The 22,835-nt window shown below is 42.9% G+C and overlaps 1 protein-coding gene across 4 annotated transcripts in view; it reads right to left on the bottom strand.

Moving 5' to 3' along the window:
• The window catches only part of LOC114502520 (speckle type BTB/POZ protein), a 76,904-nt gene that overhangs the window by 4,817 nt on the left and 49,252 nt on the right, over positions 1 to 22,835 (bottom strand). For all 4 annotated transcript variants that reach the window (XM_028519506.2, XM_028519507.2, XM_036033797.1 and 1 more), the window contains 7 exons: positions 17,969 to 18,112; positions 17,197 to 17,318; positions 14,703 to 14,854; positions 14,456 to 14,583; positions 7,846 to 8,023; positions 2,170 to 2,225; positions 1,356 to 1,478 (listed from right to left, as the gene is read on the bottom strand). In XM_028519506.2, the coding sequence (XP_028375307.1) occupies positions 1,356 to 1,478; positions 2,170 to 2,225; positions 7,846 to 8,023; positions 14,456 to 14,583; positions 14,703 to 14,854; positions 17,197 to 17,318; positions 17,969 to 18,046 (837 nt within the window). In that variant the 5' untranslated portion in view covers positions 18,047 to 18,112. The remainder of the gene's footprint in view (positions 1 to 1,355; positions 1,479 to 2,169; positions 2,226 to 7,845; positions 8,024 to 14,455; positions 14,584 to 14,702; positions 14,855 to 17,196; positions 17,319 to 17,968; positions 18,113 to 22,835) is intronic.

The raw sequence follows: 22,835 nt of genomic DNA, 5'->3' as shown, positions 1-22,835 counted from the left end.
ATCAAGTCTTGAAAGGTGGAGGATTTGGTTATTATTCAATCCTTTTCGTCTGCAGCATCGATTGGGCTTACATGCCTTATCCTCTACAAGTACTCCAAAAAGCAGATCAATAAAGATAAAACATCCACTGTAAACACAGGTACTTTCTTCTGTCCTCAGGGACGCACAGGAAGGTGAAAGGAGACTACTCCCAGGAGCAAACCCTGAAAGGCTCTGCGCCCTCACGTCAGAGCCAGCTCTGCCCCCAGACCGTGCTGCAGCCTCTAGGCAGGAAGAGGAGGCACCTCCGGCAGAGAACCACCTCTCTCCCAGGGATTCCTACCGGTCGGGTCTAAGCCCTCTGACACCATTGCCTCGGCTCCCCTTCCCCGTGCAAGAGAAGCTCCCACAGGGTAAACAGGAATCGCTCGCACACCCCCACCATGTTTCCTCTGACCACGGGGCCCCGGAGGGCAGGTCACTGAGCTCTGTCTGATGTATTTACACAATGAAAGTCAGGTTTCTAAGGAGTGTTTGGGGGAACACGAATCCCAGGGGTGATCCTTGAGGAAAAGAAGTCCAGGGTTAACTGAAGTGGAGAAACGCTACCCTATCCCCGTCCAGTAAACGCAGGGTGCACCCTACATACCGAAACGAAGGTCCCGAGAGACCCTGCACCGAAACAGCAGCACACAAACCCCACGTGACGTGGTGAGACCCAGGATCTCATGAACCATCCCCCCAAGCTTCCTGTGGGGGTACCAGCACGTTGTTTCAGGTGGTCACCGTTATTTCCTTGCTAAGATCCACATTTTTATTTTCACACCTTTTCTCAAATCAAAATGCATCCTACAATCTAAGTATGTATTTACCATAGTAGTATCTCTTTTTCCCCAAAGAGCTTTAATCATTTTATAATTTTGAATATTTTAATAACTACTTAGGGGAAAGATAAACCAGTACACTGGTTAGGAGATTATTCTCTTCTTCAACAAGTTTAAATAAAAGTTAGTGAACTCAAGAACACTTTATAAGTCATAAAGCCAAGTTATAAGTTACGAATCCAAATGTTAGTACCACCTGAGTCTTTAGTCTCACTATGGTTAAATCCGCGATGAGGACGAGAGGCACACGGCAAACACACTCTTTTCCGTAGGCAGGGCGACCGGATCGCTCACTGCTCGAAGCAGGCTACTTTTGAAAATAAAAAGGTGCTATCCGTAACTGTGCTGTAACACAAGCGTGGACCGGGACTGTCCAGCCAAACTAACATATAAGCTCATCTTACCTACAACGCGACCTAGCAGCCCAGTCGTGAAACTCAAGAGGTCACAGAGACTCCTAGTTTTGGGATTATTTTTCTATTCTCATCTCACCTTGTCAGCAGCTGCCAGCAAGTCATCAGCCATCTTGTCCAGGTTCGGAGCCTTCCCCGTGTAAATGAAGCACATCATTTCCTTAAAGACTTCAGGCTCCACATCGTTGATTTCAACCCGATTCTGTGGCAGAAAAACCAGAAGTGAGAGACATTCCAACAGAATAAAAATCCCTAAACCACTTCCTTCTTCCTTTTTAAAATCTTCATCCGGGGACATGTTCACTGATTTTAGAGAGAGGGGAAGAAGGGAGCGAGGGAGCAGGAGAGAGGAGGGAAACACGAGTGTGGGAGGGAAACGCCGGCCGGTTTGCGTCCCGGCGGTGTGTGGGACAACGCTCCGAGCGACCGAGTGACCCGGCCAAGGCTCAAAACACGTCTCATTTTAAGCACAGGTGAGGAGAGAATCATTCAAAACCTAGTATGAATGGAAAATTGCTCTTTGTCATATTGGACTACAACAGCCTTTCTTCATCATAGGTACTGCCTTTATGTCACCACAACAGTGTGTGGTAAAACAGCCAGACAGCTGCATCTTTCACTGCCACCTTCCTTTTCCTGAGTGCAAACACACGCCTGCTACCCGCACCCTCGAGTGTTCGGGCGGTCTGCCTGGGAGCGCGTGAGCCTGCTCTTCGCAGAGCCCGTCTGGACCACCTCTCTGCTCTCAGACAGTGTCTACTCTGGGAATTTGTACTCCATTTCAGGAACCCAGTACGAAAAAGTAATCAGAAAAATAAACCTTCTGCCAGATTGGAAAAACCATCTGAATCCAGTCACCCAGCTAAAAGACGCACTTTCATCCCGACACGTACCTTTTTGCTCTCCTCCATTTCGTGCTCGAACATGGCACTGAACACCGGAGAACGGGCTGGAAAGTGAAAGGCACAGACACAGATGTGGTTACCACCCTGCAATCTCCTGGATCTCCTGTTATGTCGAGGAGATCCTTTTCTTCCCTGCTGCACCCGTACAGGATAGGGTCTTGGCCTCAAATTATACCAGAATTATAAAACTCCCCTCTTTTTACATTATACCAATAAGTAAATAATTATAACATATAGGGGGGAAAATTGCTACTTCCAAAATAATTGATTAGCTCGATCCCAACCATTCACAGTTTAGGGAAATTACTCAAAGTACCTACGTTGGATGACAATGATATGTATCCTCTGGGTAGATCTGGGGGTTGAAATGGAAGGTCCCTTGGGGTCTAAGCAGGATGTTCTGCTACCCAGATTTCTGCCCAGAATGACGACACCTACTTCCCCCACTTTCAGAGACCACACAGCACGGAGGTCACAAACAGGGCTGAATGGCACCGACCGACGCGATGCAGGGCGTGCCTGTTTACGGCAAGTGCTCTGCCCTGTCCAGGCGTGCGTTCTCAGCAGAGAGGGTAACAGCCCAAAGAGGCAAAACACGTCTTAGATATTATAATCATCTGTGGTCCTTCAAAGCTCAACCCTACCTAACAAAATCTTATTCCTTACTATTTAATGTCTCTCATTAGGGATAATTTAATTCTTTCCCTTAGGGGTGGGAATAATGAAAAAAAAAAACAAAACAATTCTAGTCTAATGAACACATAAATAATAAGTAAACTTAATTTTAACCATGAAAGTTATGGTGGCTAAGAATTCAAATTTTATCATGTTGTCCAATAAATCAGGGATTTTGGTCTGAGTTGAGACTACTGATCTCCACCCGAGAGAGGAAGAACGGACGGAACGTACAGTAGGACTCGGAGCTACCAGGTAGCTGGAAGTCTGACCTACAGTGTGTCAGAAAGGACTAGTTTTAGATCTGCCATTTTTAACCACACCATCTTGGGCAAATCACTTAACCCTCTGAGCCTCCATGTTTTAATCTATTTCAAAGCATATTAATTCTCATTGTTCTTGTCTCAGAAGGTCTACAGACTAAAAGGTACTAAACAAATACATTACAGAAGCTGAAGACTAAAGGGCTGATGCCTTTAATAAAGAGGGAAGGGTCCCAGCAGTGATATTCTAGAGGTCTGCAGTGGACAGACAGAAGCTGATGTTATGAGAATAAAATCACCTGGGAGAATGGGCAGAGTGAGCACAGGGCTGATGGGTGAAGAGGAGGAAGGCCCCACAGTAGAAGTAGCAAGAAACCCAGAAGAAAACTAAGAGAAAGAAGTCAAACAATACACGAACTAAAGAGTCCCTCAAATTTACGAACTAGCAGGTCATGTGACTCTGGAAAACTGCTTTCCCTGCACGAAGGTGAGCTGAGGATAAGTGGGAGGAAAGAAGCAGAGACAGGGAATGCACCAACTTAAGAAACTTAGCTCCAAAATAAAAGTGAAAGAGTAAGCACAGGGAGAAGCCCGCGCGTGTCTACAGGCTGAGGGCAAAGGGAGGCAGCAGGAGAAAGAGACGGTGAAGACGCCAGATAACAGGGAGTCCGCGGCCGAGGGAGGCTTCTGAGAAGGCAGCACAGACGGGCAGGATGCAGGAGGAGAAAGCACAGGAGGAGAAAGCACAGTCTGCCATGGACGCAAGGAAGGACACTCCCACTGCTGAGAATGCAGGGGAGGTGAGAGGCAAGAGCTAAAGGAGAGGGCCTCAATTTTCTCTCGGAAGAAGTGGCAAGGTCATCTTTTAGGAGTTGTACATTAAAGGAGAATGGTGAAGGTTTGAAGTACCTGCTATTGAGAAAAAGAAAGGGAGCCGGCTAATTGTAAAAAGTTCTTGGCAGTGCCAAGAAACTAGCTGAGCATGGAATCGTTAACTTAAGAGCTGGACTTTCTTTTTTTAAAATTATCTTTTATTGAGTATGCTATTACAGTTGTCCCAATTCTCCCACCTTACCTCCTCCACCCAGCACACCCCACTCCCTCAATCTTCACACCATACCATGTGTATAAAAACTCTTTGGCTAGTCCCTCTCCTACACTGTACTTTACATCCCCATGGCCATTCTGTAACTACCTATGTGACCTTCTTAAACCCCTCACCTCTTCGTCCATTCCCTGCCACCCGCCTCCCATCTGCAACCATCCTAAAGCCCAACCATCTCTGTCTTCCATGATTCTGTCTCTGTTCTTGTTTGCTTAGTTTGTTTTTTAGATTCAATTGTTGACAGATATGCATTTACTGCCACTTTATTGGTAATAGTTTTGATCATCTTTTTCTTTAATAACTCCCTGTAACATTTCATATCATAATGGTTGGGTGACGATGAACTCCTTTAGTTTCTTCTTGTCTGGGAAGCTCTTTATCTGCCCTTCGATTCTAAATGATAGCTTTGCTGGGTAGAGCGATCTTGGCTGTAGGTCCTTGCTTTTTATGACTTAGAACATTTCTTGCCAAACCCTTCTAGGCTCCAAAGTTTCTTTTGAGAAATCAGCTGACAGTCTTATGGGAACTCCCCTGTAGGTAACTATCTGCTTTTCTCTTGCTGCTTTTAAGATGCTCTCTTTATCTTTAACCTTTTGGCATTTTAATTATGATGTGTCTTGGAGTGGGCCTCTTTGCATCCATCTTGTGTGGGACTCTCTGTGCTTCCTGGACTTACAGGTCTATCTCCTTCATCAAATTAAGGAAGTTTTCTTTCATTATATTTCAAATAGATTTCCAATTTCTTGCTCTTCCTCTTCTCCTTCTAGCACCCCTATGATGCAAATGTTGGAAAGCTTGAAGTTGTCCCAGAGGCTGCTTATATTCTCATTATTTTGGATTCTTTTTTTCTTCTTGTCCTGATTCATTATTTTTAGCTTCCTTATGTTCCAATCATTGATTTGATTCTTGGCTTCATCTACTCTACTGCTGTTTCCCTGTAAACTGTTCTTTATATCTATTAGTGTATCCTTCATTTCTAACTGGATCGTTTTTATGTAATGGCACTGAGGTCCCCACTGAGTTCCTTGAGCATCCTTATAACCAGTGTTTTGAACTCTGCACCTGATAGATTGCTTATCTCCAATTCATTTAGCTGTTTTTCTGGAGTTTTGAGCTCTCTTTCATTTGGGCCATGCTTCTTTGTCTCCTCATTTTGGCAGCCTCCCTGTGTTTGTTTCTATGTATTAGGTAGAGCTGCTTTGACTCCCTGTTTTGATAGTGTGGTCTAATGCAGTAGGTGCCCTGTAGGGTCCAGTGGCACAGCCTCCTCTATCTCCCAATCAAGGTACTGGAGGTATACCATTTGTGTGGACTGAGTACACCCTTCTCTTGTAGTTGAGCCTTGATTGCTGTTGGCAGATCAATGGAGGGATGTACCTGGGTCATTCAGCTGCAAGGACTGGCTGTGACCACTGACCACCACCCTCTGCCCTCTGTGGAGGATCAGCAGTTTGGGGGCAGGATGGTGGTGCTCTGATGTTGTCCATAGCTGTCCCACTGGGTGCGCAGGCTCTGGGGTTTCCTGGGTGGTGCAGAGCAAGGCCAGCCCCCTAAAGCAATCAGAGATGGCTGCTACCTGTGCTGGGCTTGGAGATTCCCAGGTGAAGCCAAGCTGTGAATCTAGGGTGGCTGCTGCTAGTGCCAGGCCTGGGGCTCACTGAGGCCAGCTGTTGTTTGAGAGGATTCAGGAAGTTGTGAAGCATGGGCCAATACCAGTCATTCATATGGAAATGTCACGGTTAACAGTTTGGGTGGGCCGGCCCATAAGCTAGGTGGGATAAAATCTTGTGAGATCTCCAGGGCAGGGCAAACAGTTTTAGCCAGATTGATGGAGTCTCAGATATGGCACCCACCTGCCAGATCTGTGACTCTGTGGGGGGAGGGCTCAGAAAAGTGACAATGGCCCTGGCTGGTATTACTCAACAGACTGAGTGTGGGCCTGCAAACCAACTGAACTTGGGTTTCCAGTTCAATTCCCAGCAGGGCACGTGCCTGGGTGAGGGGCCAGGTCCCCAGTAGGGGGCATGTAAGGGGCAATCACACAATGATGTTTCTCTCTGTCTCCTTTCCTTTCCCTCTCTCTAAAAAGTAAATAAATAACATCTTAAAAAAAAAAAAAAGAAAAAGGACAATGGCCTCTCTCTCTTGGTGAAAGCTGTCCCTCAGCTGCTGCCTTGAAGCCAGACACTTCGATTCCTCCCTCTATGCCACTGGTGCCTTTCAAGCTGCTGCCCCGGTGATGGAGCTCAGAGGGAGTAAGTCTGTGTGGGTTCTTGAAGAGAAAAGGCTTGGGATTCTTGTAGTTTCTTCCACCTACTAAATCTCTGCTCATTTTTGCAGCCAGAAGTTATGGGGACTTCTCTTCCTGGCACTGGAACCCTGGGCTGGAGGGCCTGGTATGGGACTAAGACTCCTCACCCCTGAGATATCCCTCCTGAATTCTCAGCCACCACGTGTGGATGTGGGACCAGCTCTGAGACTCCGCCCCTCTTACCAGTCTGGATGGATGTGGTTTCTTTAATTCCGTGACTGTCAGACTGCCATTCAACTCAATTTCTGATGATTCTGAGTGATGACTATTCCATATTTTAGTTGTAATTTTGATATCCTGATGACTTTCTTTTTTTTTTTTTTTTTAAATGGAGATTTTTTTTTTTAAGATTTTTATTTTTATTTATTTTTAGGGAGGTAAGGGAGAGAGAGAGAGAGAGAGACATCAATGTGCAGTTGCTGGGGGTTATGGCCTGCAACCCAGGAATGTACCCTGGCTGGGAATCGAACCTGGGACACTTTGGTTCCCAGCCCGCGCTCAATCCACTGAGCTACGCCAGCCAGGGCTAGCTGATGACTTTCTTTAGCAATACATGGTAACACCTAGTTGAGAGGTTTTACCAGATGTTATTTTAGAATAATGGAGCTGAGGGTCTTGGTAAGACATTTGTTGCCTGAAGGTTCATACTGTTTTCTGTCTTACAGCCCAAAGGGAAGTTGTGGCTGACTGCTATGCTTCCAGTGAGATAAAGTCGGCCTTGCCTATCAGTTCCTCCTCTGTGTCAGTCTTTCTAGTCTTAAAGATATTAAATTAGAAATTTAAATATCCCTAGTGAGAGACATTAAATACTAAGGAGCAAGATTTTTGTTCGGTAGGGTTGAGCTTTGAAGGGCCACAAATGGTAAGAATAAGACCTGGTCCTACATGGCACTGGCAATAGTCTCATTCTTCTCATGTTCATGTGGAAGAAAGGGCTAAGATGTCCAGGGCTGGGGACTTAGCTGGATGTGAGTTTAGTCCCGAGTCCAACATCCTCTCTGTTGCACCCTAAGTCCCTGTCTAGGGACTAATACCTGATATCTTAATCTGCATTTTGACATCTGTTCTTAGATGCAAAGGTATTCAATACATACTGTCATCCACTCCTTAAAAATGGTGGCCTAAGGTCACTATAGAGAGGAAAAACAGAAATATCATTTTTATGGAGATGTTTTACCACAATTTTAAAATATACCTAGTTGCAAACTTTTGCACTAGTTCAAAAGGCTGAAGTTATCAAAAGGTGATTATGCAGCCACTGTTTTTCCTTGTTTCACCGAAGCAAACACTCCCCGCGAACGGATACTAACCTGCCAGGATAGCTTTGTGAGCCTGGAATTCCTGGCCGGCAACGCACAAACAACAGTCTGTGAACCGGGAATTCTCCCACAGTCCTCCTAACTCATCGGCCAGCCGGCACTCAGGAACCTTCACCATGTTCATGGTATTCTGGCCGGAAATGTTGACAGAATCCTGCACCACACTCACCTGTGAAAGACAAGGGAATACAGTCCAAAGCTTTTGTTACCAGGAATTTTCTCCCCAACAGGGAGATTATTTTTCCCTCACTGATGCAGTACATTCAGCCACTAATGTCAGTCATATTCTCTTGAAACCACCTCCGCGAATCAAGGCTTCATCCTATGGATCAAGTAATCCGATGTATCACAATCATACTTAGTCTGCACCACTAAGGAAAATGGGGAGACAGCCCCATGAATCTCCTTCTCCTCCAACTTCTAATAAGCTCCACCTCCCCTTCCCTGAAAACCTGGGCAAAGCCATTAGAGGAAAATTACAGACAGAAACAAATGTTAAACCTTAAGTATTTACCTTATTCTACCTTAGGCAAAAGGTTAAATACAAATAACTACTATAGAAACTATCATTTAAATTAAACTTTATTTTTTTAAAGATTTTATTTTATTTTTAGACAGAAGGGAAGGGAGGGAGAAAGAGAGGGAGAATAAACATCACTGTGTGGTTGCCTCTCATGCACCCCCACTGGGGACCTGGCCTGCAACCCAGGAATATGCCCTGACTGGGAATCGAACCAGCGACCCTTTAGTTCACAGGCTGGCGCTCAGTCCATTGAGCCACACCAGCCAGAGCTAAATTAAACTCTTTACAGAGAAAAATCTAGTATACCTAAAAGGACTTCACTTACTTCAGTGAGGTCTGGAGCTTGAACATAAAAGGAAGCTCCCACAGGACCTGATACATAACTGGTACTCCTCACAAATGTTAGTTTAATGAACAGGACTGGGGTTGGAAGACCGCTCTGGTATGGTAACTGAGTGGGTATCACACACCATTTACACCCTTACTCAGTCGTTTGTGACAATGATACACGAGGTGGCTGGCTCCAGCTAGACATGCACTTACAGCTTTGGAGCAGAATGAGGAGATCGGGTTTAAAGAGGGATCCGACTTGCCACCATGGCTGCAGCAGCAGCAGCAGCAGCAGCACGTTTTAACCAGTTGAATTAACAGTTCAGCCTAGATAAAAAAAACCAAGGTAACTTCTAGATGGGTCAGTGAAAGTCAGATTAGTTTGTTAGCATACCAAATACGAGGATTTGTAAGTCATGTAACATTATAAAATAAATCTCAGTGGCCAAGCTGAAGAAGACACTCAGCAGATTAGCCTTCTGCCTGACAACCACTACTGTGCTGCTTCTCCTCCTGCATCGCATTAGGTTGGAAATGCTGAACTCCAAGGGGAATTCATACGCCTTGAGACTCAGCTGCCCGCTCTTGCTATTCCTATGAGTTAGAGGAGAAAGGCAGCTTAAGAACATCCTCGATGACCCAAATTTCTTTTAACCTTCAAGAGGGAAATCATTCTCTTCAATGCAGTCATAAACCCTGAGGAAAAGTTAATGCCCCATCCAAATGACCCAAAGTCCCTCCTGTGCAGGAGTGCGATACTTACTATCAGGTCAAGAAATTTATTCATTTGTTTAAAATGAGCTGTTATAGTCTTGAGCGATGAAGCAGCCAAGTTAATCAATTATGAATATACTTAGCAGAAACAGCACATTTATCAGAGCCAGATTATAGCATTATTTTAACAGCCTGAAACCCAGCACAAACTACCACACAGAGATCCTTTCTCGTCCTATGTAAGATCTCTAATTTGGTTCAGCCATTCTCTCATATTAATACCTTTACTTCTCTGATATAATATCAATAACAAAAGTAGAAGTTGTCTGTTTCCAGTTACAGCTTCAAAATATAGTTGATTACATTTTTTTAAAAAGGAAAAGACCAAATCAATCCAAGCCAACTTCCCCATAGAAAATAGCAAGAATCTCTTGGGATGACCAATGAAGGGAACGGAGAATGCTTTTGGCACCAGGTCCTAAGCCTGAATTACACCAGGATGACAGGAGCCAAAAGTCATTAACACTTGACGGCAATTTACTAGACTGGGTAAAATGAACTGGCAGGAGAGAAGGTGAATTTCGAACTCAGGTTACCAGTGGACCCTCCGCTGGTTAGATGCATGCTTGGCAGTGAGCGGGGGCCCAGAACTGTGACTCCTCTCACAGGAACAATTCCTCTCTCTAGACACAGACAGGGACACAGCAGGAAGGAAAATGTACCTTTGCTGTTTCAGCCAGACTTGTTCTGGAAATATACGGATGCCTGGAGTCTCCAGAGCTCTGAATGTCTGGCACCTCTTACCGACATTAAATACGCTTAATTAAAAATAAATTTTAAATGCCATTCACGAATGAGTCTTCAGAGCCCAAACTTTTAACTTAGAAAGGGACTGTTTCTCCTCTGCAAATGATGCTGCTAAAATGAAACCATTTTGAGAAAAACTAAAGATTTTTTTTAATGCCTATCAGGCTGACTATGGAGGCTCATTCAGAACTACAGCTGTGAAGATGACGTGACGGTGACATTTGTGTCGTCTTACAAATGACTGCGTGAAAATGTCTCAGGAAGGCTCTACAGCCCTGAGTTTCAAGTTGTAAAAGGGACTCACTTTTAAAGTCAATTCCTTCTTTCTTAAAAGAAAATTTCATAGAAGACTAAAGATTGTGCCAATTCTTGTACAATTATGTAAACATAAAAAGTCAAAAGAAAATCACGGAAATATATTTTTTAACTTTTATGTGATTAGAACAACTGAGGGGAAAGGACTGCATGCAGACTGTTCACAGCGGCAGCACTACTTCTAGTCAAAAGGCTAGCGACGCTCTCAGTGCCCATCAACAGGGGACGGATAAACTGCTGCACCGTCACACAACCACTGCCCAGCACCAGGGATGAATGGGCTACACAGTTACCTCCACAATATAAATTTTAGAAACATTTGGAAAGAGCAAGTCCTGGATGACCACATATATTCCGATGCCATTTTTATACAGCTGGAAACCAATCAAATGTAAAAATACAGTGTTCAGGCATGTAAATAATAAAGCAGCAGATGACCACATACAATTCAAACAGCTATTCAGCATCTCCTGAGCGGGGAGACAGCAGGTCCAAGGGGTCGGGGAACACAGGTCAGTTCCAGTGTGGGTGATGCTGTTGGGCCGTAGGGTTACTACATTAGCGTACTTTATAACCTATAATACTGTTACATATTAAATCGTCATTTTTGTAGGACAGAAACAAATACTGGCATTTTCATACAGCTCAACTAATATATCCAAATAATCCATTAATAAAATGATAAAGAGAAAAAAATGAACAGACCCACATATTTAAATTTTGGCAAAAATCGTATTCCCGGGCTATGAAGGGATATTCTATGTTTGAGAAGGAAAGGAGTGGTTTGAGAGTTAATTATTTCTTATTTCCTGATGGTATTTCATATTTCAATGATAATTGCAACATTAAAAAGAAACGCTGGAATCTTCTACCTATCAAAGGCATATACAATGAAGATGGAACAGATGCATTTTCATTGTTAACAGCTACTTGTTCTCAATATAAAGAAATGGAGAGAAATGTCAACAGAAGCTAAAATATTTCAAGTAGATTTCCTGTGGTCCAAATTACTAAAGAGAAAATTAAAAGTGTAAAGCTTTCTTGATTCTGTTTCATTACCAAAATAAATACTCTGTTAAGAGAACTCGGCAGAGCCCACGATCCCCTGCGTGAACGCCGTTCGGCTCCACTCAGCGCGGCCCAGCAGACTGGAGACAGAAAACGGAAAGCTGACGCTGATTCACTGCACACGGAGTTGGGGAAAAATTACCTGGCCTCCCCAGGCACTGCTTCTCTCCCCAGCAACACGAAATGAGGAGAACAGAGATGACTGTCGGACAACCCAGCTCACAGGATTGTGGGAAGAGACAATTCAAGATTGCTTTGAAAATGCTTCCAAATACATTAACTGAGCAATGTCAACTTGGAAGAATCGCCTCATTTCCTAACAGTCAGACAAAAACATCACTAGGAATTGAAAGTGAACCCGGTGTGGCACATTATAAGCAAGACCACCCGTTTGGCATTTTCAGAGTCTGCAATCTAACCTCATTTAAATATTCATTAAAATAATACTACTGAAATAAAGCCCTAACACACAAATGAGTGGTTCTCAGTCTTGCACCTTAGGATTCTCTTGTGGCCTCTGGGCACATCCAAAAAAATAAGTAAATTTATGAAACAACTACACTATTGCATCACAATAGGACAGAAGTGTCTGGGCCAAAGGCTGAGTGAGGAATGGAGCAGTGGAGTACTCGTAATCTAAATTGGTATGTGGACATCAACTCCGTAAAAGCCTCTAAACAATAAAGAAACTAACTAAACCAATAATAAATAAAATAGAAATATGAACTAAAATAAACTTGTATATATTTTTTCCATAGATAAAACAGAGCAACAGGTCACAGGGACAGAACTCGCACCAAAGAGCGACCCAGCTTTGTAAAGCACTATGAACTCAGATGAGCTGCAGACATTTTTAAAACCCACACACCCAACACACTCCCCCACGCAACAGTCTTGCAATGCTGAATGCTATTAAGTCCACAGAGAGCCTTGGAACAGAAACGAGTCTCACTAGGCAGCGGCCCAAGTACGAGAAGCAACACGCAGCACCTGTGGCCAACGGAGAAGTGTGAGAGGAACAGATGGCATACCTGGTCCGATGGTAAGAAACCGATGGCATCAGCAGAACCCAGCAGACGTTTCCCTGCTCCACATCTCCTCGTTTCCAAAGTGTCATCTCACTTCCCTTCTAAGTCAGTAAGGCAAATCTAAACTTAACCACAGGATTTCTCCTAAGAGAATTTTAGACGGGGAAGTGAAGGGGGGGAGAGCGCCTCGGTTTTAACCACAGGATGAGAGATTGCCAAGTGAGGGCAGGATAATTGGTTTCCAAATCAAGAATGTCAATACAGGGGTTGGAGCTCAGAGGAGGAGGGAAGCATATGAGAAAAAATTGGATGGACCTACTGCGGACTTGAAGATGCTACAATAAAGGTTATGGCACTGCCTGAACCGCCAGATGCAGTACTTAGAGGAGACAGCTTTCTTCAGAGGACAGTTAAGGCTGGCTTTCATTTTCAACAGAAATTAGAATTTCCCACTATTTTAAAATTTTTCTGTAATTTAGGTCTTTAAGATAGGTGAAGATTAAATTGCGGGACTGTTTATATAACATCTGAACTCACACGAAACCACCTGTTGTTTTCATTTCTTACTTGGGCAACCGAGTTTATAACTAGCTAGATTTACATGGAATTCGAATTTCAAGCTCATAAGACAGAAAGTAGCTGCAACAGTTATCTAGATGTCATCACGTTAGTATTTCCTCCTTTTATTTAGAAACTGGGAAGAAGAGAAGGTAGCTATTTGCAAACTGCATTTTATGTATTCAGTGTGGTGTTTTCATAAACTAACCTCCAAAACTTCCTAACCACCTTGAACTATTCTGCGGAAATAATCAATGAGCTGCGACTCAGAAAAGAAGCGTGTTACTACTGGCCAGGCCTCTTGTACAAAAGGGCAAGATTCCTAAGGGACGCTCTTCCCAGCTGCACAGGTGGTGACATGCCTTCGGCACTGTCACTGACTCGCAGAGTGAACCTATTGCAGGGAACTTGCCTGCACTCTGCCCATGGAAGGACACTGGTCATTCTCGTCAAGTGGTGCTGCTCAGGACGTGGTTCACTGACCACGCAATGTCTAGGAAACACTGACATCTAAGCTGACTAGAGGTTGTATTCATTTATTACACTGTGAGCTTATGAGTATTTACAAATGTGTTGATAACAGCATGGAACAACTTACTCGTATTGGGACTCTTACTTCCAGGCTTCTCTTGAAAACCCGAGAAAGGCTCTTCGGTTGCTGGGGACAGAAGGCCTCTCCCAGCTGACTGCAGATAACTCTCAGCTAACTGAGTGAGCTTTACATAACCTTCACTCTAGAAAAGAGGGTTCTCGCCTTCCTGTTTCACAATTACTCTAGCAAGACAACCAGGAGACAGTCAACATCTGATAAGTCACCGAGTTCGAAGAGCAGAAAAGAAAGTGATCTGTAGTCAAAATGCATGTGGGCTTCATACTCTAGGAGAAGCCACCAAGTTTAAGAAACAAATATACATACGTACTTGCTTGCCCTTCTCCTCAGCATGACGTGACAGTCCCTTCCAAATGCTATCTGAAAACACCCGCAATGAAAAAGCCAAAATCCTGACCCGAGCAAGTCAAAAATCACACATACCAAGACTGTACCCAGTCTTTGTTTGTAAGGACTGTAACGAGTGGAAAGCCGAGACGCCCAACACCCTTGAAACCATGGCAGTTTTTGGTCGCATAAATAGCGCTGGCGCAGCACCGCTTCACTTGGGGGTTCTCCCAGCCGCCATCCCCAATGCGGTGCACTCAATCTGCCAGCACCGGTCACGCCTGGGAGTCGCCGGGCTCACAGCGGGGCAGAGGCACTCACCTCACAGAAGAGGGTAAGCTTGTCATCAGGGAGAAGCCCGTTGGCTTCGTCCAAGAGAAAATCTCTGCGGATGAATTTTTTGAAGCCCCAGTCTTTGCCTTGCACAAACCTATACGCCCGTTGACTCTCTGAAGTGGGAGAAAAGTCATATTTAGAGTGACTCAAAAAATCAGATCAAACCTACAACTTGTAGGTGTATGAAGCTATTGGATGTGAAAACAAAGAATCAACAAAAGAGAACATTTACCCATGGCTTTGGTTTCTTCTCCCTTGGCATTGAGGATGGAGAATTTGAATTTTGCCCGAACTTCACTCTTTGGACAGCTGACCAGTAACAGGTAAAGTGACAGGTAATCTTTGCTTTCTTCATCTAGCCCTTTTGGGTTTACTCTCAAACACCTGTCCAAAACATATAGGAAAAAACATGCTGAAAGTATTCATGCCTATAGGCTGGGGAAGTGGTAGGAGAGGACTAGACCATCAGAATCAAGAGAGGGAGAGGTTTAAAACACAAACCAACCAACCAACCCAGGCCCCATAACCAGGAAATTCTGATTCAACAGAATGGCCACTTAAGAACCCCTTTTCTAGAGCAACCTGAGTCAACTTTTAAAAAATAAGTAACAAAAATAAAGGGCATTCTAGAACCTGACAACACATCCCTTACATCTCTGCCTCTTTTCTCATTATCTCCCAAGTCCCTTTTTTTCCCTTAAAATATTTTAGAAGTCGGGCTAGTCTAATCCTCAATCTCAGGAGAGGCAGTCCCTCATTTTGTTGGGACTGTGGTGAAACCATGGGAAAAAAGAGCCCTTGAATATCCCCTTGGGAGACAAAAAGTATTCAAGAGAAATATGGGAATAGTACATAATCTTTTAAAGATATTTTATCTCCTGGCTGGTGTGGCTCAGTGGTTGATTCAGTGAACTGAAGGGTTGCTGGTTCAATTCCAAGTCAGGGCACATGCCTAGGCTGTGGGCCAGGTCACTAGGGGGTGGTGCATGAGAGGCAACCACACACTGATGTTTCTCTCCCACTTTCTCTCCCCCCCCCAAATAAATAAATAGACAGACAGATAGATAGACAGATAAATATACAAATGTTTAAAGCTATTTTATCTGTCTGGCAATAATAAGATTAAAATAAAGGAGGCGTATGGAGGAAGTAGGATAAAAGTAAACTCCCATTACACAGGTTATAGCTCCAAGCTATACAGTCAGAAATGCCAATCTGTTACCAATGAATCAAAACAAAATTCAGACAAAATTTAGTAAGTTCAGCTGAGCTAAGCCGTAAATGTCAGTTGAACTACATGTGGTTCAGATACTGCTTCTACCAGATAGGCCATATGTACCCTTAGGCCTTGCCAGTGTTACGACTCCTCTCTCACACAGGTGGCCCAACCAGTGCCTCTCCAGGGGGTGTATATGCCACTTACATCTCTATGCATTGTGCTGAAGATGTAGATTTAAATACAGTGCCTAAGAATTAGCATTCTCTCAGCTCCGAGTAGTACACTGCTTAACGTACATAGCCAATAAACACTAAATGAGGAATTATTTAACTTTTCAGTGGGTTATCCGAGGTCAAAACTGCTGGTTCACAGACACGTGTTCTGGCCTCTGCAGCGAGCACATGAGAGCATCCGTAACTGCCTGCTCCTCCTCAAGAGGACGCATGGTTTGGATGCCACTGACCCACCACTCAGATCGTGCTCTCCTTGCCACAGGGATCAAGGGAACCAGACCTAAACCAATCAGTACAGGTACGACATATTCTTGGCCACACCATTCAGAGGAAGTTCAGAGGCTTCTGTTGGAAGGTAGTGGGTTATGCCCATTACTAATGCGAGTCATCCTTCAACCACCACAGAATTAGACTTGAGATCTCCAACAGCGTGGAGAGCAGAGAGAGATGGGGTGCTTAGTCCAACCCCTGGGCTGCTGGATCGAACCAAGCTTCAAAACCATCCTGCACCCTGGGCATTCCAGTTACATAAGCAAATAAATCTTTATTTTTTCAAAAAACAGGCAACTTAAAAGTCAAGAGATTAAATGTTGAAATCTAGACTTCTTATTTTTCTTGAACAATCCGAAAGTCTGGCGATGGTCGGTCAGTCCTTGTGCACACGTCACTGTAGTCGGCTGGGTCTCAGTGACCACCGCCCCTTTCAACAGCACTCTCACTAGGTTTGCCTGGCGGTCAGCACTCGCACCAGATATGGGTATCATTTACAACACCAGCCCTCTTTACTCACCCACATTACCCTACAACTGAAACGCAACAAAGGATTTGTGCAGTGTAGGGAGAAGGTGCTGTGACTGATTGAACGTGTCAAAGGTGGTTTGTGAAGTTTTGTGCTGGAGCTTTCTCGCTGGACGATGCTCCATAGTTGGGTAGACCAGTTACAGTTGACAGCAATCAAAATGAGGCATTAATGGAGAACAATCAACATTATACCACATCGGAGATAGCCGACATACTCAAAATATCCAAATCAACAGTTATTGGCAAAATGAAAAATGTGTCTTTATTTTGTGGAAAAAACCATGTGGACTTTTTGGCCAACCCGACAGCAAGCACCTGTATATTCAAGGCACTGTGCTGGGCTCTGGGGAATACATTAAGTACAAAGTCCCTGTCTCGAAAGATCTTACATCCTCAAGTCAGTCTCGCTGTAAAACCAAGCAAAACAGGCAACTTTTACAAAAACTTTTATAGCTAGATATATTCTTCCTCACCATTTCAGTTTATCATTGGCTCCTGATGAAAATGTTGAACTTTTAATGACTTCACCCATTTCCTCCCGGCAAAAGCTAAAGTTATTGATGGTCCACATGTAGGAGAATTTCACTACCTTGATCTGTTGATAGAAAACCAGGAAGCAATTAAACAAGAAGTGGGCAACCTATAAAACAGCCTGAAGATCAAATCACTGTGCCCCCCTCTTCCCCCTCTGCACAGCCCCAGGGAAGGCAGCGTTGTTTGGCCAGCACGGAGGCTCTGTTTTCCACGTTAGGTCCCTCACCCAGTGACCAACTGCTTTCACAACTTCCCCCAGCCTTTGAGAAATACTGAATGGGAAGTAAGGGAAACGTGGGCAGGGTTGGGAAAGCAGATGATAAAGCCACACCCAACATGAGCCTCTGCTCAGAGCGATATTTGACAATTGAGATACTGACACCATACTTACTATCTGGGGCCGCAAATCTCAAACCTAGGTTCCTTCTGAGTTGCCCAACAGAGGAACACATTTCCATCAAGGAGGATATAAGTGGAACTAGTTTCAAAAACTCCCCCCTTTCAACCTCCAATGAGAAACATTGGCCTAGGGGATTCAGATTCCACTTGGAGAACCAAGGAATGGGAAGCTGACAAGTACCTTATCTATCTACTACATAGCAGCTGTGTTCCAGAGAAAGCAAAAGATCCAATGTAGAAAGAAATCTTATTCCTTTCGTCCACCAAACCCTCCCAAGATGCAAAACTCACAGGGTGAAAACAGGGGCTCACCTGCGTGTAGCACCAGCTCTCGGCTACAGGGCCACTCGACATTTCTGCCGGAGGTGGAGGACTTGGAACCCTTGACATCGCCAGTTTGAAGGTTACACAAAATTTCCAAAGTTAGGGGACAAAGATTCCTGTTCTCTCTTCACCCTGGTTGACCCAAGAAGCAAGAGAATGTTTTAGATTAATGGCGTATTATCCTCCTATTTCTGTTTGACCCTCCAGCTACTGGAAACTTTGTCTCCTGCCTCGAATTCTCTATGCCTACCATTCAAATGATTTCTTAGAATTCTGATCTCAAGTTTAAATGTTAACCTTGGAGGTCACCTACTCTAATCCAGTCCCTTAATTATATCACCCTGTTTTAATCCTGTGCACAATACTTAACGTTATCTTACCAGATGAATTTACTCAATGGGTATATAAAGTACATCTATGAAAAGGCTTCCTGAAGAGGAGACAGCATAGTGAACAAACACCACACACAACTATGTCACTAGCTCCTTCACCTGGGACACAAACACTCTACTCCTAGAGGAAAATGACCTTGTTACCTCTCTCTACCTACTGTCTCACCTTCTCTTACACTTGCAGTACAAACTTACGAAGAGTAGCCTCCTACTCCTCAACCCACTGCTAGCTGCTCTCTTGAAGGGCAACATGTACCCCTTTCCCAGGTGTGTTCCTTTCTCTGCACCAGTACAGCTCTCTCCTCACTTATAGCCCATCCAATCACTATTCAGTTTTCTAGATTCTTCTACTTGCTCTTGGCCTCTCTGTTTTCTGATCATTCCTTAGTCTTTTGTTGGAGTCTCTCCCTCCCCTATTGCTCCCCATGGTTTAATCCCCAGTCATTTTCTCAACCTACATTCTCTTTCATGGCAATTTTATCCATCCCAACAGTGTGAAATTTCTGCCTTTACACAAATATTTCCCAAATCTCTCTAACTTTGACCTCTCTCATAAACCTCAGACCATTTTCAAGTAACGTCTACACATTTATTTCAGCAGGGTGACCCAGTAGCAAATCAAATTCAATTAAAAATTCTCCCCTCCAGGGCCTTTCGAAACACAAAAGCCACTCAAAAAATTGGTGAATTTGGTTCCAATGTTTTAAGTACCATAAAACCAAACAGACAAAAAGTTTGTATCACATGACAAAGAATTTCACTGATATACAAATTTATATATAAATTGTTTCTACAAAATCACTGAGAAAGGCCAGCTACTCTATCAAAATATCACTCACAAAAGAGGAAACAAAATTGCTCTAAAACATTTTACCCCTATCAGACCTGCAAGGAAACAGGAATCAACCAAGCCAGTATGGGGATACAGGAACTCTCATATGCCGTTGGTGGGAAAGCATATTTTGGACGGGAATTTGGCCATTTCCAGTGAAGGTGAGTATATGTGTACACTAAGACTCAGGGATTCTACTTTAAACTAAAGTACTGCACTAGAATAATGGTTATCAAATCTTAGGGTGCATCAGAAGCACCTGATAAGTAGAACCACCCTCAGAGTTTCTAATTCAGAGGTTTGGAAAAAGCCCAAGAATTTGCATTTCTAACGAAGTTCCCAGGTGATCTTGACATGCTGGACCTGAAACCATATTTTGAGAAACCACTGCCCTAGAGAAACGCTTATGGGCACAGGAAGACACAGACAAGGATGTTCAATGCAGCATTGTTTGTAACAGCGAAAAACTAGAAACAAACTGAAAATCCATTTGAAGGAAAAGGTAACTAAATTGAGGTGTTTTTATACACTAGAAAACTCTATTTTAGAATTAAGATTAATTAATAAGATCTACAGTACCATGAAGATAAAAAAACCAAACACAATGCTAATAAAGCAATTTCTGTAATGTCATATGTAGTAAATTATTTATACAAACTTAGATTATATACTATTTACAGATATATGCATGCAGTAGAAGTAAACAAAAATGACAAGCTACACGTCAGGCTCATGATGGGAGAGCGAGGGAGAATGAGGCTGGGAAAACTATATAAGACATTTCAAGTTGATCTCTCATATTTCTTTTAAAATACGGATGACCTGAGGCAAATATACAATACAAAAACGTCTGTTAGATTTGAGACAACTACTTGAGTGTGTACTTTTCTTTGTACTGTTCTGCTTAATTTTTTAAAACATATTGTATTAACTGTAGGAATAAAGTAAGGATGTGTTCCATTATATCAAACACTATCTGCAGAAATTCTTTCCTGAATTCTGCTTTGTGTTTAGCTATGGACGGACAATATGAATCTCTTCATGTTGCCCTCTTTGCTGGGCTACGAAGAAACCCCGAGACAAATTTGTGCCCTATCTCTTGAAGCTATAGGTTATTCTACATGCTCATTGTATAACAGCTTTATTATTTACTTAAAGTTGTTATTCCCTTTGCTATAGTTCCATCAAGTGATTACTCTTTTTAACTATGTTGAGTATTTTTGGAAACTGCCTCAAATCGTTTGGATAAAGAGGTATAAATGAAGGAAAAATCTCTCATCTCATACACAGCACCGACCACTTACATACAAGTCATGGAGGAGGAGGAGTAAGGTTTAGTCGCACCCTCACAGAGTGCCACCACTGGAACTACCGCAAGTCGCCATTGGTTTCAAACACTGCTCTACAGGTGTTTACAACTAAAGCATCCCATGTAATCACAGACGGAGTTGCCTTACACGTGATGCGCTGTTTCACTTAGGTGAGCAAACAAAGCACTGCTTTGGCATTTGAGCTTCCTTGGTTCATGCAATTCGTGGCCCTATGATAACATCAAGAAAAGAGACCAAATGCTACACCTGTGCTCAAGGCAGGCTGGCGCTGGACACAGGAAGCACACTCTCACAGACTGTCTATTTGTCTAGTAGAGGCCAGAGTGAAACTTACAAATTCCTACTCGAAATTATCTCTCGGGAAGGCTGGCAATGAAGATGTGAATTCCACATGTTAGTTAAAAAGCATAAAATTAAGCTCTGGAGGTGTTGGGTGCAAGCTCAGCCCTATACTGAGCAATCGTAAAATACAAATTTGAGTTTGTTTTGAAGTTTAAAAATACCTCAATTTTATCTAACAATTAACAGTTTAAGAATTCTCTGAGTCTAAGAACAGGACAAATTTAAAAATGAGTTTATTTTAATGGCTTAGCTGTTGCTACTGAACCATGGTCCATTATTACAACCAAAAAGAAAAAATACTACTTTGGTCTTAGCCATTTTTTTCTTTTTTGCTTCTCATTCATTTTGTAGCCAAGTCTTTTTTAAAAAAAAATAACATTACCTTTCTTCCAATTTTTTAAAAAATGTCCAACCCAGCAGCTAGGAAAGCTGGAGAATCAGCCTTAGATGCTGAGGAGCTCTAAGCACACAACCTGCTGAGAGGGAAATTGACTAAGATAGCACAAGTCTAATTAATTTCACTCATAGCAGGCACCATGGGCAATGTGTAGCCAGTGTTACATGAACTCTCTAGCACTTCATGCCAACTGCTGGATACCCAGCAAAAAAACAATTTAGGAAAGAGGAGATCCATTTGAGAGTCATGGTTTGAGAACCTTTGAAGGAGACAACTAGCACCAAAATACGAGTATATTGTTCTTCACTTCAAACAAATTAAGACAAACTGTCCAAGTTCCCAAATGAGAAATGTATTCTCCAAAGCTTAGCAAACTTCCCAGTATGTTGACAACCATGAGGCTGAGCATATCTGTTATATACCACCATTTATTTTCTCATTCACTATATTAAATCTAGACCTGTGAGGTTATACCTCTTCTGAGTCACACCAAGAAATAAACTTGCCTCTATTTTGCTGTATAGAAAGCGCACCTTTTTGCCCAACTTTTTGAGGGAAAAATAAAGATGCACATTATACATGGGCAACACTAAACAAACCAGGGGTGCACATTATACAGCAAAATACAGTGAAATACCCATGGACTGTAATACTGCCCAAATTCCAATGAAAGTAGTTATCAGTTAGCAACTAATAACAATCTCAAATAGAATGCTTCCTGGCAGGTATTATGATGCACAGATAATATCTTCAATTGAACCTACACAGAGCGCACTTCTTTTCTGCCTATGAACACTTCTATCGCCTCTAAGCAGACTTTTAAAAGAACTTGAAACTAGTCTTTGTATTCCCTTTACCACCTAGCACAGCCGGCCTAGAACAAGGCATTCAGCAAAAATACTTTGATGACTGAAACATTTATTCAGTTGATATTCAAGTTCATTAACTTTTGTTTGCTTCTTTCACACATCTCTAAAAGAGACCTTTGAACAGTGCTGAGTATATTAGATTTGCAATGTAATGAAAATCATTAATTTGTTCTTTTGGATGATGTACAAACAAAGCCCAAAACTCCTAGCCTGGCACTCTCAAGTTTCGGCCCTGGTAAAATTGAGTTTTTCATCTAGTATTAAGTGTATCTTCATTCTACATGGAGGGAAAGACATTATAATTTCTTTCACTTTGAAAACAAATCAGTAATTTGAACTCTTACATAATCAGGATTCTTTCAGGCTAGAAGATGAATTCCCTGTGCAACAGGGGGAAGTGTTGCAGTAGTTTAACCTGCAGTGTATGCAGAGCTAAGCTAGCACATCCTCTGGAAAGTGTTACATAGACAATTTATGCAGTTATTTTTTATCCTTCTTTTATTCTCTATAAGCATCCTTCCACCTCTGATCTAATTCAGGCATCCACAGAATTTTTTTTAAAAACCAGCAGCAGGCATATCACACACATGATATCTATGAGTTAGTCTTATGTCCACAGCCTTAAAAATTATAGGAATAAGGTTGCAGATATATTAGACTGAACCATGTAATTGTTCTGTAGGCCAAATATC

This window comes from Phyllostomus discolor, chromosome 8 (assembly GCF_004126475.2).
Source record: "Phyllostomus discolor isolate MPI-MPIP mPhyDis1 chromosome 8, mPhyDis1.pri.v3, whole genome shotgun sequence".
NCBI lineage: Eukaryota > Metazoa > Chordata > Mammalia > Chiroptera > Phyllostomidae > Phyllostomus > Phyllostomus discolor.
The sequence above is the reverse complement of the archived record's forward strand: the minus strand, read 5'-3'. Positions and strand labels throughout refer to the sequence as shown.